The 20,691-nt window shown below is 34.9% G+C and overlaps 1 protein-coding gene across 2 annotated transcripts in view; it reads left to right on the top strand.

Annotated features, from left to right (window-relative positions):
- Positions 1–20,691, top strand: part of LOC123548397 (uncharacterized) — a 46,001-nt gene that overhangs the window by 1,641 nt on the left and 23,669 nt on the right. The window contains exons 2-10 of one of the 2 annotated variants that reach the window (XM_053546475.1): positions 2,522–2,631; positions 3,220–3,334; positions 4,456–4,529; positions 6,261–6,281; positions 15,622–15,713; positions 17,640–17,693; positions 17,975–18,053; positions 18,639–18,720; positions 20,118–20,238. In XM_053546475.1, the coding sequence (XP_053402450.1) occupies positions 2,522–2,631; positions 3,220–3,334; positions 4,456–4,529; positions 6,261–6,281; positions 15,622–15,713; positions 17,640–17,693; positions 17,975–18,053; positions 18,639–18,720; positions 20,118–20,238 (748 nt within the window). The remainder of the gene's footprint in view (positions 1–2,521; positions 2,632–3,219; positions 3,335–4,455; positions 4,530–6,260; positions 6,282–15,621; positions 15,714–17,639; positions 17,694–17,974; positions 18,054–18,638; positions 18,721–20,117; positions 20,239–20,691) is intronic. The other variant, XM_053546476.1, reaches the window with a different exon arrangement.

The following is a 20,691-nucleotide window of genomic DNA, read 5'->3' as shown; positions in this document are numbered from 1 at the left end:
TTAAAGTGTATCCTGTCCTTACATCTTAGTAAACTAATTTCAAAGAAATCTTCATGAAAAATCGGCAATTTCACAAAGCAGACGACAACTTACTTTCGATTTCAAAAACTTGTAAAACGATAAAATCAAAATATTTTCCTTTTTAAATTTGATTGTGATCGATTTTTATTAATTACATATAAATGTCTGTTGTCTGGACTTAAGTTTCAGATGTGTATAAAAGGGGTATTTACAACTATATTACCGAAAACGAAAGTACACTTTGACAGGTGGCGTGAAATGATAATGATTTCAGACTGGTTTGAAAACTGTTCTAACACTAAGGTTCAATGATTTTAATGCTAGTGGAGCAGTCTAAAATATCATGGTCTGCCTCGGGCACGATTACAGCAGGTAATTGTTTAATTGTTTGCTAATTATGTCAATGCCCCCCGGCGTGTATCACTCGATAAAAAGGGGGCAATAAAGCAGTGTATTATAATCATTGAGGCAAAAAAAGGAAGTTTGGCTAAAAAAAAAGAAATGAATGGTTGTAAAACGGGCAGGGTGCCTGGCGGGGCAACAGGGCGGAACGAATTTCGGAACGGGCGATGCGCCCTGCTGTAAATAGCTAGCTGGAGCACTGCGAATATTATGGGCCTGTCGGGGATTATTTCCAGAATGAAAATTTACCCAAGGGGTTGTCTCAAACACTTTACATGAACCTTAAGTATCTACTTTAGGAAGTTTGGTTTACAGTAACTATTAACAAAATTATGGTGATAAAAAATATTCCGCAATGCTTTTTCTTTGAGGTTGATTTGGGGTCTAAATCTTAATGTTTCTTCTTAAATTGAAAGTTGGAAAAAATGCCAGAAAGTTTTCACAGCATGAGCATGATGAGATGAAAATTAATTGGGGTTCGTAATCAATTATGTTGGTGTTAAATTGACTTTATGGTATTGCATTGAATTTGTAAACAGTTAGTTGTAATTACTTCCCTTTCAACCACATCATAGAAAGCCTTAATAATATTAGCATCTGTTGATAATAAACATGTCATCTACAAAAGTATTTTACTAAGAAAATCAATAAAAATGATGCTAAAAGTCTGCAAAAAATCGATGTTTAAATTTGTTCGTCAGACAGACCTTAAAACTACAGATTCGTCTACAGCTCAAATTACCACACCTACAATGGCTTTGTCTAGTCAAACTGAAATGGAAAGTAAAAGTATATATAAAAACTAACAGTAACAGCGTTATATATTGGCTGAAATCTGCATGACAGATTCATGCTACAATCTAAGTGATAATGATACACAGGACACAGCCATGTCTGTTGTGAATGTCTATGTATTTCAAGCTCAGTCAGAGATACATGTTTGCTTGTAGAATAGATTTTTTTTGTTTTCAATGAATTAATATTGATAACTTAACTATCTTTTACCATAGACCTTGCTGAAAAGGTATTATTTGAACTTTGATCTTTAATCCTGAAATAAAAGAAAAATCCCAATTTGGATGTTTTGCTATGCATTTTTCCCATTTGTTATAGCCCTGGCCCCATTCCCAAAACAGTGGGGAAAAAACACTGAACCCTGAATGCACTTTCTGTTTGTTACCAATCTTAGACTGCATATAAAGTTAAATTTCAACGTGTGAAAACTTTAGAAATATTCTAAACAAAAGGAAGTACAATATACTACAGCACCAAGGTGAGTATAGTTTAAAATTTCAGCTTCAGAGATGTTTATATTCTGTTACAGATCTCTGAGCTCAAACTATCCGAACCAGAAATCATGCTAGAAATCTGTCAAGTTATAATATTTCAAAAAATCAAATGCCACAGACTCACCTTTTACTTATAAACTTTTAATCCATTTTCTTTTGATATGAGGTAAAATATATACCATGCCACACAATTTGAAGACAAGTTATACACGCAAGTTTTAAATTGGTACTGCTGTGAGTAATATTTTTCCCACCTTTGCAATTGTCACATGATCGAGGTAATCTTCACTTTGAAAAGAAATCTACAAACTTTTTCAGGCTTTGGTTAGATAGACAATTTGGGTTAAACCGTAACTTAATCGACACGATCATCAGAAAATGAAAATAGCTTCGGTAAAGATGTGGTAGCCAAAACTATATGAAGAGAAAGAAAAATATAATTAAATAATCTCTGTTAGTCATGTTAATTATTGTTTGAAAAGTGCTTGCAATTTCCGAGAAAATTTTCCCAATTTGACCTGTGTTGATGACATTCTTGAAGTGAAGAATCTGCCAGTGCTGGTTATGCGTTTCCAAAATGACGAAAAAAGCCTCAGAAAAGTTATAATACTTCAGCTTTCTGTGGAGATTTATAGAAAGAAGTTCCATAACAGTTGACATATTTCAGCATTATGTGGTATGTTTTAGAGAGAAGTTTCACAAAAGTTTATATATTTCAGCATTCTGTGGAGTGTTCACAAAAGTTTATATATTTCAACATTATGTGGAGTGTTTTAGAGAGAAGTTTCACAAAGGTTTATATATTTCAGCATCTTATGGAGTGTCTTTAGAGAAAACAGTGATGAGGAGCATCATCTTCACTTCAGTAAACTCAGGGCAGCATGCAATGCATTAGATCTTTTTCCATCCACTTCTCAAGGTAAATTGTTCAAACAAAGTTAATTGCATAGAAGTGTGATTTAGTTATTCTTGCTGTTGACGGACTGTGATGATTAAAGTTCGATTAGTTTACCAAAATATCAATATTTTTGAAAGTATCCACAAAAGAATGGTTTTGCTGACATTTAACTGTTTTTTTTTTTCATATTAAAATCTTCCATGTTTTTTTCACTACTTTTAGCGGCTTTTAAATATTGTTAGTATAATTGACTCCATGACAAGACAGACTCTATTTCATTATTTCTGCAAAATGAGTGTAAAATGTGCCATAAAAAATAAGTGGTATAGCGCTCAGCTTTTAGAGGATAGCAGTAGGGCTAGTCAGCCCGGTGACACTATAATATGACCAGGTCAGGTCTACCAGTTTTGAAGTGATAAAAAGTAGTCTGAATAAATGAGAGTTTTGTCTAAAAACAAATAGAATTACATTGTTCAGTAAACAGGAAGAAAAAATGGTGTCTCACTGTGTACTGATTTTCAGTATGATAATTTCCCTATGTAAAATCATTGTTCAAATATTTTGCATGTTTCTTTGTACATTTTGCATGCTTCTTTGTACATATTTCAGTACATGAGATGTTAATGTGTGCTATAGAATATGGAAGTCCATGCAAACCAGACCATATCACATTTGGAGAGTTCTGTGTCCTAGTGGCAGAGTTGCAGAGTTATTACAACATCAAGTATGTGAGCCCATTCTCACTGACACAATGACTTTCTTTAATTTGTACAATAATAACTGTGTGTTCATTAATTTGGCTGACACACAATGTTGTTGTTTTGGGCATACAAATGTATTGGCTATTTCTTTTGTACATCAGTACATTTGTATAAATTTAATTTAGTGGGTTTGCGCAAGCCAGCTACAAATAGTCCCCTTTAAGGTATCCGATCCACAAATAAGCAAGTTCTATATAACAGTGCTATATAAATATATCAAATATTGATGCCTGGTAACCTCATATAATTTTGGTATCATTTGAAAGTATATCATCTACTGAAAAAGAAAATATAAATTAAATGATAAAAATATGTTTTAGAATTTTTATTTTATAGTCTTTAATGATACTTCAACAGAAATCCAGTTGTTACAGTGTAAGATTTATCATTTTGCGGTCATAAAACAGGACTGTAATTATTCTTGCATATTATTTATGGTCATCTTATTTATTAATTCTTGTTCAGCAGACACAACTCTTTCAAATGATACCAAAAAATCATGGGGTCACCAGGCATTGAAATTTACCAATTTGTGGATCGGATACCTTAAACTACAGTTAACAATACATGAAAGAAGATTTTGTTTTAATTTACGTTTACTTCATCCATGAACTAATGCTAGGGAAATGGATATACTACTTTCTCCAAAGCCAAACAATTGGATTCAATCTCTCAACTGGGCAGAGGTTACAAACTTCACACTACAGCACATCTACTAGGTTTTTTTCTGGCTTCAGAGAAAATTACCTCTAGTATGTATAACTTGGTCTTGGTCTTGATATCAATGCAATTTTGATTTTATGATAACTTTTGACTTCAGTGGTGGTGGCTTAATTTTAGGCAATGATAAGCACCTTAAAGGTCTACATGTCAGATGTCATACTTTACAAAACGAAAGAAAATAGTTTTGAATGTTATTATTCTGGACATTGTGTCATTCAGTGTACATGTTAATTTCATCATTTCTTCAAAAAGAAATTGAAAAAAAATTATTTCAGTCATTCTTTCTTCGTTGAGTATTGTTGACCTCAAGTGAATTGTCATTTAGATTACTATTTCTTTAAAAAATGATTGTTATTTTCAGTCCGAAAGCACCGGTGCCTCATAGCTTAATAAAAGTAAGATCTGAATCCAATCTGCCACGGAGAAAAAGGAGAGGTATGTAGAGAAGTTGTATTTATTTGTAATTTTCACTCAAAATTTTTGAAAAATATTGAATTTGTTTTGATCAGAGCACAGGTGCTTATATTTATATTATTTTAAAGACACCACCAGGGCTTTTAAAAGATGTGGCTTTCAGTGTTTCACTACCAGACCAGCGTTTATAAGAGTATCGAAAGGAGCATGCCTCCAGATTTATGTCTATTTTTGTTTTAAATAAAGATTTTTTTAGCTGTACTAATATACACTTACTAAATGGCAATATCATGCCTTTAGTTGTTATTAGCTCAAATGTATATCTGCATGAATGAGTGCATAGCCAATATAGGCTTAGAAACACTAGCTGTTAACAACTTGAGGTTTGTCATCACCATTTGATGGGCAGTTTATTATATATTATAACACAACAGTGAGTACTCTGGCATTTAGATGATTTTATCGTATAAAATATGGAAATGTTTTAGCATCATGTTGAGTAAATAGACATAAAAATATTAAGTCACACATCCATGGCAGTCCAATATCATTTCTGATCTATAGTTGGAGGCATGTTCCTTTAATGGGAGTCCTGCATTTTCCCAAGAGTATATTTTGTTCTTTAATTTTTTATGAGGATGGGTGGTGAATAACAGGAAAGGATTGTTTTGTGATTGTAATATTTTGTTTAAAAAAATTGTAAGTTTTTTTCCCATCTTTATTTTCTTTGTATTATTCAGAGCACAAACTGTATAAGCACAGTCTTATTGTGTTGCATTTTTTAAAACATCACTGCTTAAGTACAGAGTACTAATAATTCAGGACAACTTGTCAGTACAGCATATGAATATTAAAACGTTTATAATTTGATTTGGGTAAAAATGACAATGATTTGTCAGTAAATAAAATGCATGTATTTTTCTGTATGTATGTAATGGTCCACTCAGACCAAATAGTAAATGTTGTTGTATCCATATGCACAGCTGACACATTGTCCTAAATGATAAGTACTGTCTGCTTTGTTAAATTTTGTGCAGACAGAATAGTTAAAAAAGAAGTGTTTTATATATATAAGATAGGCCAAGTTCATATTTCTTTGCTTTACATCAACATAAGAAGAGAAGGAAAATGTAACCTCATTGAAAGAGATAAAAAAAGATTTAACCTTTAGCCTGCTGCTGGCAAGTGATTTTTGCGACCAGTGCCGACCAAGAACAGCCTGCACATCTGTGCAGGCTGATCATGGTATACACTGTTTGCTATTCAGTCTGTAAACTTTCAGTGGACACCTCTTCAAATAAGAAATGGTACTGCCCAAATTGAATGACAGACCAGTCCAATTTTTAGAAATTTAGCAGGGTAAAGGTTAAATAGATTGCTGTATCTTCTGAGTTCCACATTTCGGATTGGCTGTCCTCTGAAGTCATTTTGCAATGATCTTTAGATGATATTGTTCTTTTTTGACAATGTATGGTCAGACATTCTTTAAAAAAATTAAAAAACTGAAGACAATTGTAAAACATTGAAAAAAACTCTGGGGCTTTGCTTACGTAAACCGTTATTTTAAACCATAGACAGTAAGATTCTTGTTGATTTAAAAAGAATTTGGAGTAGATTTAAAAGAATTTCTGTGCTGAGGGTTTCTCTGGGGTTTAGTATTTGCATAATTATTAAATTAAGAAAATAAAAAAAATTGTATAATTGTGTGTAAGGTTGTCACAATGTAATTCCTTTCCTTTCTTTGCTTTTCAGAAAGCCTCGCTCATTTTCAAGGTATTGCCGAGTTAACCATTGTGGTTCTTGTATACAGTTAATCAGCAATACCTAGAATTTTCTTTTTTTAGCTCGACTATTCGAAGAATATAGCTGTACTACTCACCCTGGGTTGGTACAATTTTCATACAAGTCCACGTTTTATCAAAAGTATTTGACATGTGGCTTTGAAACTTTGAACACTTGTTTATCATCATGATTTCCGTGTATAGGCAAGAGTACATAACTCTGTCAAGTATTTTGGCTGAATTATGGCATTTTTGAACTTAGAAATTGGTTCAGTTTTCGTACAGGTCAATGTTTTGTCAAAACTGTGTAACATGTGGCTTTGAAACTTTGAACATTTGCACTTATCATCATGATTTCCATCTGTAGGCAAGAGTACATCACTCTGTCAGCTATTTTAGCTGAATTATGGCCCTTTTTGGGCTTGGAAATCAGTTAAAAAAAATTTATCAGTCCATATTTTGCCTAACCTGTTAGCCATATGACTTTGAAACTTTGATCACTTGTTTACCATCATAGTCTACATATGTAGGCAAGACTACATAACTAGGACAAGGACTTTAGCTCAGATATGGCCCTTTTTTGACATAGAAATTAGTTAAGTTTTGTATGTCATATTCCATATTTTGTCTAAACTGTTTGATATATATAGCTTTGAAACTTGCTTAACACCATGGTTACACATGCAAGACTTATCCAAATTCACAAAGACAGGTACATTGTTTGTCTTATCCATATTTCTTTTTTTGTCTGAAAATCTCTGGTAATATTTTGACACCATACTTCCATCAATTCTTCAAATAGTCGAGCACGCTGTCAACAGAGAGCTTTTGTTTGTTGTAGGTGTATATCTTGGTCTTGCTTTTCGCTTACAGAAACATGCAATACAGCATATTTAGAAAAGCACAGAATTAGTTTCATTCTTAATTAACGGCACATTTTTAAAACTGCTGGATTTTCATTACACAGGTTATAATTCCATAAGTAAAGATTGTGTAAATGTATTCATGTTCACCTATAATGAGGAAGGGGAGATTCTTAGCTATGCCCGTGTTGGTTTCAAGAATACTTTGACTTCACCTGATTGGTACTTTATGATGGGAGGAGGGCCACAAAGCTAAAAACAATAACATTTAAAGATGACTTCTGGTTATGAACCACTTGATGGATTTTTACCATACTTGCTTTACTCTTGCTTCATGGTTATTTTTTTATATAAATACTGCAAATATTTTATAAGTAATTTTAAGCCTCCAAAATAGCACATTTTTGTGTGATGGCTAAACCATACATATGCGGAGCCAGGAGCAATAAAAAATTCAATATAGAAACAATCTGCAGGAGTTACTTCCCTGTTGATGAAGTAAACTTATAAATGTATATCAGAAGTCTGACAGAACAAACCTAGGGACGGAAGCCAGTCTAGGATTGACCTTTCTTAAGTTTGTTCACATGGTTTGGCTTGACTGCACTTGAGGTCTTCTGAATGAAGAAAAGAAAATGGTGGCTTTTTCTCATGAGCTACTTGTTTTGTTTCTTTTTTATAATTATATGTAGGAAAAGAATGATATATTATGAAAATATTTTGGTGGTAGTTCTTTGGTAAAAATATTTTGAAGTCTGACCACTTTTCGCTATAAACTCTTGACATGAAGTTTAGATTGTATTGTCTGAAACCATTAAGGTAAAAAAAACTGTAGCGGCAACAACAACATATATATATATATATATATATACCTCAAGTTTATACAGTATTATTAAAAGAAAATGAAAAATCTGTTACTAGTATGTCCTACATTATAAATGCTCAAACTACATGTTATTGATACTAATGTTGAACCAGTGCCCTGGCTGAGAAAATTCCAGAGGTTTCCATGGAAAGTCTGTGAATTTCCATGGAAGTCCAAAGTCCCGAGTATTCGGACAAACTTTCCGGAGTTGGATATGGAAAACTGCAGAAAAATGTCCAGAGATTTCCAGAGTGCTTTCCATAGACAATTGTCAGGAGTGATTCGACGGACGTCCATGAACAATTTTCCAGAGTTATTCCATGGACAATTTTCTGCAGTTGTCCAGGAAGCTCTGCTGACAGTATTATTCAATAGCAATAAATGTGAATTATTAGATTTTTTTGCCGTACATGTATAGTGAGGAATATGATTTTATTGCATGTGATCATTTTTGCAGTTTCAAACTCTATGATATATATGAACAAGGAAAATGAACCTTTGCCAGTTAAAAGTGACTGATCAGAATATTTTATTAGCATATACATACTTGTGAACAATGATTAGTTACACTAAACTAATGATGAAATCATTCAAAGGAAGTACCTAAAGTTATCTGTTTTAAATATGCATATTATTTATAAAATCTTTATGAAGCCTTTGGTCACTTTAGCATTCATTGTTTTATGCTATATGTATAATGACTGAGCAATACACAAAGATGCATGCATGTGTTTTATTAGCATAATTACAAATGTATATATTGTTTCACTGGCCAATTTTGTAAACAAACTTACATGAGCAATTTATAGAATCCTCAATATTAACTTTGAAATGAATTACCTCACGTAATAAAGTTTCACTAAATTAACTTCTACACAACTTGTTAACATCAGGCTTCCAGTTACACATTGAAAATTCCTCTTTCAAATTGTAAGATAGTTGATATTATTGGCTGAACTTGATCACATGGTATTCCCACTGTCTGAAGCTAATTGTTTTTTGATGTGTTTAAAATCCCTTAGAAAATGACAGAGTTATTTTCCAGAGTTAAAACGACCAGAAAATTTTCAAGTGCTGTATTTCCGCAGTGTCTGTGAACATTCCATTAACATTTTGAAAGATGTCCAGAGTGATTTCCAGAGATGTCCGTGGAAAATATTTGCAATTACTCTGGACATGTTATATAACAGGTGACTTTTCCATACTAGGAAGTTTTGCATTTGTCTGCAGTTTTTCCACAGTTACTCTGAAAAATGTACAACCGGAACTGTACAGATGTTCACCAAACTTGGTCAGAAGCATTCTTGCATGTCATGTATTCAAGAGGTTCCAAAATATGGCACTCAAGAGGCTAACAGAGCTAAAAATGGAAAAAACAGCTTTCAATAACTTTTCATAAACTGTTTCAGTTATTAATAGATGTTCAACAAACTTGGTCAGAAGCAAGGTCTTCTGCATGTGAATGACTAAGGCCCATTCGGGTCTCTTGTGTCAAAATTTAATATTGATAGAAGAACAGGTCAGTGACTTCTTTTGTCAAATATTGATAGAACAGGCCAGTAATTTATACTGGTGGTAAAGCATTTATTTAATAGTAATGGCCTTATTGGATTTGCATGAAACTTCCACCGTTTTCAGATGGCATTTATATTTCTATGGCTCAGTATTTAGTTTTATTTTGTACTTAAAAAATCCTTCCCAGGTAGCTTTACAACCAGTAAAGAGACTGCAAATTGATAACTTTGATTGGCTAGAATTTCTGTGCATAACTGGACGAAAATCTTTACATATAAAGTCAGTTAACCAGCTTGTCTATTTCATCTTAAAAAGATATTAGTGAAAAATACCTCATACAAGGTGAAAACAAGCTAGTACTAGTAAGAAGTGAAGAAGAATGAAAACAAAGTTACAGACAGAACTTTCTTTTAAATATTTATTCATGTTATTTTGAACATGTCAAGTTTTAAATTGTCAAACTTTTAAAGTGTTTGCACTTTACAAAAGAGGATTTTTTCTTGTGCTAATGATAGAAAGAGTAATTTCCATATTGACAAATGGACGGAAATTCACCAGTTTTAATGTGCCATCAAAAAAATACAAAACTAAAAAACTACAAAAATATTTTTCAATTTATCTTTGATAAACTGACCTTTTAACTCACCATACACTACAAAACCTAAATGCACTGTATCTAACTGGAGAGAACACAAGAATATTTCCATAGTTAGCTGTTTGATAAATGAGTCGCACCATGAGAAAACCAACATAGTGCATTTGCGACCAGCATGGATCCAGACCAGCCTGTTCGCTAACAGTTTCTCTAATTGCAATAGGCGAACAGCATGGATCCTGACCAGACTGCGCGGATGTGCAGGCTGGTCTGGATCCATGCTGGTCGCAAATGCACTATGTTGGTTTTCTCATGGCGCGGCTCAAATGAAAGCTTTTAGCTGATGCTTTATGTACTTAGTGATGCTTTTTCTCCACCCCGACCCCCACCCTCAGCATCCAAACCCCAGTTTTGGTGTTTATTATAATAGTATTAGGAAGATACTAATAGGTTATTAGGTTTGTATGGAGAAATATGGGCGAGTTCTGCACACAACTCCAGGAGTGCAATTATTATTTCTTGAAAGAATAAGTACATATTTCTCAATGCAAACTTAAACTCTTTTAATTTCATATGGATCTATTCTAATTATAACATAAAGGATTCAATTTTATTCTTTAGCCTCAGTAAAGTTGAAAATGATGCCAGTAATTAACTTTTTTATTTGCCCAAAGGGACGTATTATGTTATGACACCAGTGTCAGTCTGTCCATCTGTCCGTCCGCTCTGTAACTCTTGAACCCCTAGAAGGATTTCGAAGAAACTTGACACAAATGTTCACCACATCAAGAGGACATGCAGAGCGCATGTTCTGGTTGGCTCGCTTCAAGGTCAAGGTCACACTTGACTTTGTTTTGTGTCCGCTCTGTAACTCTTTAACTGCTTGAAAGATTTTAAAAAAACTTTGCACAAATGTTCACCACATCAAGATGATGTGCAGAGCGCATGTTTCGGATGGAAAGCTTTAAGGTCAAGGTCACACTTAGGGGTCAAATGTCATACCGGAACCCCTTGAAGGATTTCGAAGAAACTTGACACAAATGTTCACCACATCGAGACACCGTGCAGAGTGCATGTCCTGGATGGCTCGCTTCAAGGTCAAGGTCACACTTAGGGGGCAAAGGTCATATGACTATGTTTCATGTCTGCTCTGTAACTCTTGAACTGCTTGAAGGATTTTAAAGAAACTTAGCACAAATGTTCACCACATCGAGACAAGGTCTCAGGGGTCAAAGGTCATACCTTTGGGTGTATATTGCTCAGCATTGCGATGCTCTTGTTATAGGTTCACTCACTTTGATATGCCATCAAAAGTGAATTTAAGGTATGCATTTCAGTATGAAATTTGTATAAAAGTTATTGACATAATTCTTTTAGTTATTGCTGCTTAATGTAAACTGTAAACTATGATGTTGTTACACAGTTTCCATTTTGTTTCTTATTTGTCTATGTGGGAGTGTTCTGTTTTATATTAATCTGTGAATATATGTGATATTTAAGTTTCTAATCCATCTATGGATGAGGTAGCTTTAATAAAACAAATTACTGAATAAAATACTGCGTATATAATGTCTAGGCTCCTGCCTTAAAAGTTGAAACTTGAAAGTTTTCTGACCTATTTCAGTAAGAAATATGTTGAGGGGTTTGTACAATGCACATGTACTAAAACATTTGAACATCTTTACACTAACATTACATGAGTAATATTTCAAGAATTACTAGAACAGTTTTTTCACAGTTGTATCAACAATGTAGGTGGTAGAGCGGTTAAAGTTTGTCCTGCCTGGCATTGTGGCAGTGTTGATACAGGTCCTATTCCTGACTCCTGATGGGGTAATTCATAAAAGACAATAGTTGTTAGACTTTATGGCAAAATTTAAACTTTATTTTATTTGAAAAAATGTTTAACACTTTGGCATGCATGTTTTTATACATACGTGTAGGCAGGTTTTTGTATACATTTAGTTATAAATTTTTATGTATGTATTTTTGTGTTGTTCTTAAAATTCTAGCATTTGAATAAGCAGTGTTATACATTCACTTGAAATAAAACTTGTGTTATGCACTAGAATACTAGATGTAGAAATATTTTGACCTCTTTTGACTGGACAAGATCTAGTCTTTTCACAGCAATCAGATTGGTATGAAGTTATAATAGTTGTGTATATTGTTAACATGTTCTGCTTAGGTCATTCATTTTGAAGTTATAACACCTGAAAGGTCATTTTCAGCTCCCCTGAGCACAAAGTGCTCAAGGTGAGCCATTGTGATCACCCTGTGTCTGTCGTCTGTTGTCCTCTATTATCTGTCATCATTAATTTGGCTGTTAACACTCTAAAAATTTTGGCTAAATTTTAATGAAATTTGGTCAGAATATTACCATAAAAATATTTGTATAAGAACTTTACTGGGTCATGTAGGATCAAACGCTAGGTCACTAGGTCAAGTAATAGAAATGTCTTAACACTGTAGAGTCCACATTTTATACCCTCATTTTCATAAAACTTTGTTAGAATGTTTTTCTTTATGAAGTCTAAGTCTAGTTTGCAACTTGGATACCTGGGGTCCAAAACGAGGTCAAATTACAGGAACACCTTTTTAACACTCTAGAGACCACATTTTTCATTTCATCTTCATAAAAAAATATCAGAATGTTTGTCTCTATGAAATATAGGTCAACTTCATGACTGACTTACCTGAGATCTTAAACTTGGTAACTAGGTCTTATTATAGAAACACAGTGTTAACTCTCAAAAGGTCATAATGTTTGTTGTCTGTTTAAAATCAAGGATTAATTTGTAACTTGGTACTTTTGGAAAAAAAATAGGTCATAAGGTCAAATCATAGAAAATTTAGAGGCCACTTTTTCAACTTGATTATCATTAATCATTGTCAGAATGTTTGTCTGTATGAAATCTAGGCGAAGTTCAAGAGTAGGATATCTGAGGTCAAAAACGATGTCATTAGGTCAAGTCATTGAAACACTTGGATAATGGTCCACCTGATTTACCTTAAACTTGGTCAGAATGTTTGTCTTAATGAAATCTTGGCCAAGTTAGTTAAAAGGTTATCTGGGGTAAGAATTAGGTCAGGTGAGCTATACAGGGCCTTCAAGGTCCTTTTGTCTGATAGTTCAGTTTGTGCAGAGTACATTGTGTGTGTACTTCTCCTATTCTTTTGGTTGGGTTTGAATGAAACTTTATAGGAGCCTAAGTATTGCACATATATGCTACTGGATTTACTGTTAGATAAGTGTTTACTAAGCCTTTCTTGCATTTAGATTTGCCTTTGTCCATCGGTTTGTCTTCCTTTCAGTCAGGCAAAATTTGTGTTCTGCACATCTCAAACATTGTTTATATCCATCAGAGGCTCGTCAAAATCCTGAGACGAACCTCTGATTTAGTTCTTTTGTTTTTTTTGGTGAACATGCATACTTGTAATTACACCTGGGAATGGTTTCAGCCAATCAGTGTTTGCTATAAGTTGGTATGCCGATTGAAACTTCAGACAACAGGTAAGCAAGGCACTTGCTAACGATGGAAAAAGGCAATATTCCATGACTGTGGTGAATAAAGATTTATTTCTTTAATCAGATGTTAAAAAAATTTACCTCAGGAAATAATAATATTCCCTGTATATCTGTGTTGATATTGGAAAGGACGTGGTCAGGCTTTTCATGGACGATTCTGATTGTTTCACGACGATTTGTCACGAAACATTGCTGATTGGTAGAAACTTCTTACCTGTAATTTAACCAAGCCACAAATTTTGGCAAAATATGCCAGAGGTTCAACTAAGGAACAGTGGTTGACCTCTCAGGTATGTAAGAATGATCTCAAAATGTAGTTGACCTAGATTAATGAAACTTAGTTGTTAGTTGTGCACCAGGGATTTGGTTTAGGCCTAGGATTTCACACAGTGTGACCAGTTGTAGCCCTTGACTTAGTTAAACATGTTTATAAATGGCTTGAAAATTTGTGTGTCATGTTAAAATCTCAAAATTTGATCAACACTTGAGTCTTGAAACTTTTTAAGAATGAAAAATATTTAGCATGTGAAGATGTGCACAGAGGTTTTTTAGCTCACCTGAGCACAAAGTGCTCTGGGTGAGCTGTTGTTATCGCTCACCATCAGGTGTCATCCATCGTCCGTCCGTCCACACTTTCCTTCAAACAACATCTCCTCAGAAACCTTACGTGGAAGTTGGTGAACCTTGGCCTGGATGTTCCTTGGATTGTCCTCTTTCAAAGTTGTTCAAATGGTTCCGCTTGGTTGCACATAGGAGCTGCCAGAGCTAAAAATAGAAATATCTTCTAACGACATATGCCTCTCATAAACCACTAGTCTGATTTCAAACTAACTTTACACAAATGGTCCTACATGTGACCCTCTGCAAAGATTGTTCAAATTATTCTGATTCCTAAAAAAACATGGCCGCAAAAGGGTGTGGTCTGTTTTCCCTATAAGTGTATAGTGGAACATTAAAAATCTTCTTGTATAAAACTGCTGGCCTGATTTTGAAATAAATTCACATAAATGGTCCTTGTGTGATTCTCTGCCAAAATTATTTAAATAATTTTGAATCGTCAAAAAACATTGCCGCCTGGAGGTGTGGCCATTTTTTCCCTATATGTATATATTGAAAACTTATAAAATATTCTTGTCAGAAACAGCAGATCCAATTTTAAAATAATTTTACTCAAATGTTTCTTGGGTGACCCTTTACGAAGATTGTACAAATTATACAAATTATACAAATTATTCTGTTTCATCAAAAAGCATTGCCACTAGGAGCTGTGGTCACTTTACCCCTTATTTATGAAGTTGAAACTTCAAAAAATCTTCATGTTTGATATTGTCATATCACATCATTCCCCCCAATGTCTTACCCTGCCTCTACCCCCTCCCCCCCCTCCCCCACACACACCTCAACACGCACATACACAGTACCTGCCTTAATATATTTAGTTGAAACTTTTAACTGTTCAAGCAACCAACTAAACTCAGGTGAGTGATATAGGGCCATCATGGCCCTCTTGTTCAACATGGAAAGTAAGCTTTTCAATTTAAGAAGTAAGCCCGCCCGCTTAGCTCAGTAGGTAAGAGCGTTGGTCTACGGATCGCGGGGTCGCGAGTTCGATCCTCGGGCGGGGCATATGTTCTCCGTGACTATTTGATAAACGACATTGTGTCTGAAATCATTAGTCCTCCACCTCTGATTCATGTGGGGAAGTTGGCAGTTACTTGCGGAGAACAGGTTTGTACTGGTACAGAATCCAGGAACACTGGTTAGGTTAACTGCCCGCCGTTATATAACTGAAATACTGTTGAAAAACGGCGTTAAACCCAAAACAAACAAACAAACAAAACAATTTAAGAAGTAAGAAAAAATAGTATGAAAATTTGTTTGAAATGAAATTAACAGTAGTAAATGAAATTAGGAGTAAACTCATTATATACAATATAATAGTTTATTGTATACCATACATTTCAGTATTTCTGGGTGGTTCATGCAATCCTACAAGTTGGAGATCAGAAATTGCTATACCTTACTTCAAGGATCATGGGATAACCTTTTACAACCCAGTAAGTATTGTTAACTTTCGATTTCATTAATTGTTGTTACTGTTTTTACATCTTGAGAAAGATCACGGGTTCTGTATTCAGAATAATTTTAATTATATATGATACTAGATTTATATAGCACCCTTTTCATGATAAACATGTTCAAAGGCGCTTTACATATAGCAAACGCAGCCACACAGGGCACAAAATTCATCCTCTACTAGTACAGACACAGAGCGATCTGACCAGAGGGACAGAGTGAGATAAAGCCCCCAGAACAGATAGAGAGAAATCCTTTTTAGATACAGGCTTGTCCGGCTAACATTGCCTAGCTCTTTGCGAATAGACAATCTGGTTCTTTAACATGCCCGGTGTATAGCACTGATGCGTGCAAAGCCGTCTTTCTTGGGAAGAACCAGTACAGGCCTCTTAGTTAGGTGGGAGACACTCAAGAGCATCTCAAAAATTGCCAGTGCCTGGACCGGGAATCGAACGCCGAAACCTCTGGATTGACAGTCAAGCGTGTTACCACTAAACCACCGGCCCACCTAATTACCTTGATGTAATCACTAATGTTCTGAAAACCATCTAGGTGGTCTTATCTTTTGACAGAAATTGACTCTTGCTGAGCCTGAAAGCTATATTAGTGACAATCAAATTCCTCAAAGTCAGTACCATTAGTGTCTAATACATGAACTTGAAACCCTTTTTAGCTCCACTATAATAAGATAACTTGACATTTAACCCCTCTGAGTAGTAGGGTCTTTTTATATCTTGGTGTATCTCCTAAAGTAGAGGTCTCTTATTGAGACATAAATTCATTTTACTGTCAAAATTGCCGAATAGCGGAGCGCGCTGTCTTATGGACAGCTCTTTTTCCATTTTTCTTGTTTAGATAGGCTACACAAAAAGGTTGAGGCTTTTCTTGAATCCTTCCTGCAGAAAAAAAACAGAACTAGTGTCATGATTACAGGCTATTTGTGGCGAGAAATAGTATGAGTTCTGTGACAGAAATATTGTTTTACTTTAGAATGAGTGCATATTTATGTCTCCCCCCACATATTGTTTTTGCCCTGTCCGTCAGTCTGTCGGAGTATACGATTCCGACTCTAGTGGTTAAGTGGTGTGTAAGAATAAGGGTTAGGTGGTTATGAATTAAATTTTCCTTCATTCCGTATATGAAAAATAGTGGTTACCACTTAATGAAAATACCACTTTATGCTGGCTGGGAAATACCACTAAATGTGCTGGCATCCGTCCGTCACACTTCATTTCCGATCAATAACTTGAGAACCACTTGACCCAGAGTGTTGAAACTTAATAGGATGATTGGACATGCAGAGTAGATCACCCCTACTGATTTTGGGATCACTTGATCAAAAGTCAAGGTCACAGGTGCCTGAACATGGAAAACTGTTTCCAATTCAAAACATGAGAACCACTTGGCCCAGAACGTTGAAACTTTGTGGGATGATTGGACATGCCAAGTAGATGATCCCTATTGCAGCCAACCATCAGTGTCTATTTGACTTTTGCTCCTGTCCCCTATCGACTTCTTGCCTATACGACTATGCATTGGGGGAGACATGTGCTTTTCTACAAAAGCATCTTCTAGTTCTGAATGCAAATCTGATAAGCTTTAATTTCTTTACAAATTTTATAAACGTCTACAGTTGTAACTGTTATATGAATTATATGAAGTTTTTCTTTAGTCTGAATAAAATTGAAACTTTTGTTGTAAAGTAAACTTTTTAATCCATTGACACTCATGAAACTGAGGACACAAGTGACGCTTATATGCACCTGATATGAAATTTTAACCTTAAACAAGGAGTGAAAAATTAGTAATGCAATACTGGGAATTACAAAGTCATTTGATCCCTGGACCTCCCTCCTTAAGTCTTACAAAAATATTATTTTTAACCTGTGATATTGTAATATCTACAGCAGGTGCAACATTGGAAGCCAGAACTCATGGAACTAGAGGCACAAGCTAAGCAGGTCAGTGATTTGTCACTAAATCATTTTGAAAATTAAAAAAAACAAAAACAATAAAATCTCTAGGATTTTCTGCAGATCTCCTGGGGTTTTGCTCAAAACTTCCTGGAAATCTGTCATGAAAACTTAGCTTCTGTGCTTTTAAAATTGGGAGTTTGTTGGCTACTTATAGTTTTCTTCAGTGTAATGTAATACTATCAGAAATTGGGACAGAAGCATTCATGTCTGTTTAATATATGGTTATTACATGTATTTTGAATGATTTGATTTCTTTTCTCATTCAGATGGCAGATTTCCTCTTCTTTGTGATAGACACTAAAACAAGAGCTATATCTTCCATGATAGAGGTGGCTTACCTTGTTGGTATGTATGTTTGTACACCATTTTTCAAAAATATTAGTGTATTTTCACATTTTCTCTTATTATTGCTTCCCCTCCTCCCCACAATCCCTAATTACATTACCTTCTTTATACCAAAAAAAAATGCTGACAGGGGAGGGCAGGGTGTGTGGATATTGGGTCCCTTTTTAAATGCCACCCCTTTTGAATAACACAATGCCAGTTGGGGCATTTATTTTTGTTGCAAGGTATCTTAATTGTGTAGCATTGGTCTTTTAATGTGTATAAAGAATGAAATTTTGGAGTTTATAAATTGAGAAGACCCTTTTGCAGGCAGGCTGGAATTTTAGGAACTTGTTTATAGTAAAGACGTTTGAGCCGCGCCATGAGAAAAGCAACATAGTGCATTTGCGACCAGCATGGATCCTGACCAGATGCTAATGGTTTCTCTAATTGCAATAGGCTTTGAAAGCGAACAGCATGGATCCTGACCAGACTGCGCAGATGAGCAGGCTGGTCTGGATCCATGCTGGCCGCAAACGCTCTATGTTGGTTTTCTCATGGCGAGGCTCATTTCTAGATTGTGATGTTTTCTACAATCATTTTCAGCCACACAGAGACAAGTTGTAGTGATTATGTGTGAATACAAAGAGCCCAATATAGAAATAGATGGTCAAAGATTGTCGGACAGGTATTTTTTGTCTGTTTCTGGTCTGTTGGTTTTTCATTAAAATTAGGACCGTATTTGTTTGTAAAATAGAATTTCAGTAGGTAAATGTGATGTTAGTGTCTAAATGCCAATTAATTATAATTTTACTGTGAGAAATGGTGAATCATGTGCATTGGTGGCAGATTTGCTAGGTGTTAAAGAGTTTCTGGCTCAAGTGTTTGTTAACATGAGGTTGCAAACCAGTCTGAGAATGCAGCTTTGCCATTGGTCAAGTTCAAAGGTGTGGTCAGAAGCTAGTTTTGAGACTGGTTCTAAATTTAGTTCTATAACCTTAAAACCTTGTTCTTGAGAAGTTTGTTTAAGTTGCTTGATGAGTTTCAGTAGTGCGTAAAATTACATTCTGAGGTCCAGTCTCAAATTGGCAGCACATTCTTCTCAACATTTACAATAGTTGTGCTTGGTAAGTGTGTTGGAACTTGGACAGAATTTGATTCTAACTATTTGCATAGAGTATTTCAATCAAGTAGACTATATGGTTCTGGAACAGATAAAATGGCAACCGTAATCTGCCAGGACAAAGTTTGTTTGTTTGTTTTTTTTTTTTGTTTTGTTTTGGGTTTAACAGGTTTTTCAAAATTATTCTGTCATATAACGCGGCAGTTAACCTAACCAGTACAACCTGTCTCCGCAAGTAACTGCCAATTCCCCACATGATCAGGAGGAAGGACTAATGATTATTCAGAACAAGTGTCGTATTACAAATAGCACGGGGGAACATACGCCCGCCCGAGGATCGAACATCGCTACCCACACAGCGATCCTGGGACCAACGTCTTACCTACTGAGCTAAGCGGGCGGGCTACCAGGACAAAGTATCACGAAAGAATGACCAAAAAGTGCTTGCATTTTGTTCTTTAATATTTTTATTTTGTCTTCTGTTACAAATTTCTGAGGTTTTCAGGGTATTCACAATTCCATCTCTGTCACCTAATTGAGCTCGCTCGCTTAGCTCAATAGGGAGAGCGCAGATCTACGGATCTCACGGTCTTGAGTTTGAGCCCTGGGCATCCTCCACCCCTGATTCATGTGGGGAAGTTGGCAGTTACTTGCAGAGAACAGGTTTGTACTGGTACAGAATCCAGGAACGCTGGTTAGGTTAACTGCCTGCCATTACATAACTGAAATACTGTTGAAAAATGGCGTTAAACCCAAAACAAACAAACAAAGTCACCTATTTGATGGAATGAGTTGTAACAGAACTGAATTCTAGTACACTCTATTATGATTGTTCCTGTTCTACCATTTTTAATTTCCAGTTCAGCATACCCAGAACTGCTGCTAAATTCAGTTTTAAAAAATCAAAGTACTTAAAAGATCAAAATTAATGTCTAGTATTTATCATGTAAAATGTATTTCAGTGAGATGTTAGATTTGGTCAAAGGGAGATTAATCCTAACAGACCTAGTGGAGAGAAATTCTATACCGATATTCTCAGATATACACAAAGCTCTGAAATGCACTCAAAAAATACTCACACATGTAAGTTACATTTACTTTGTGTATTACTCTGGTATTTCAAAATGTCATGAGACATATCAGGCTTTGAAATGAACACAGACATGTAGCTGTCACAATGTAAGTTAATGTTTGGTTTAGTTGTGTGTTACAGGGTATAAACTTGCTAGAAGAGTCTCTTGAATTTATATCGTTTATAAGGTCCACATAATTACAATGATAGTTTAAGTACATACAGTTAGATAAGCTGTAAACTTATGTTACATTAAAAAACTGACTCCAATCCACCTGGCTCTAAAGATAATTCGGTTTTGTTTCTAGTTTATAGGGATACACAGGTAAAATTTTGGACAAAATATGAAAATCCTTTAAATTGTTGTTACAATAGAAAAATGATATTTCTCACATTTTGCTGACATGCTTAGTTGAAATAGATATGTGGTTTCTTATTTTGACAATGTGCGTGTTCAATTTCTA

The sequence above is a fragment of the Mercenaria mercenaria genome, chromosome 6 (genome assembly GCF_021730395.1).
Source record: "Mercenaria mercenaria strain notata chromosome 6, MADL_Memer_1, whole genome shotgun sequence".
Lineage (NCBI taxonomy): Eukaryota > Metazoa > Mollusca > Bivalvia > Venerida > Veneridae > Mercenaria > Mercenaria mercenaria.
This window is presented reverse-complemented; position numbering and strand designations above follow the sequence as displayed.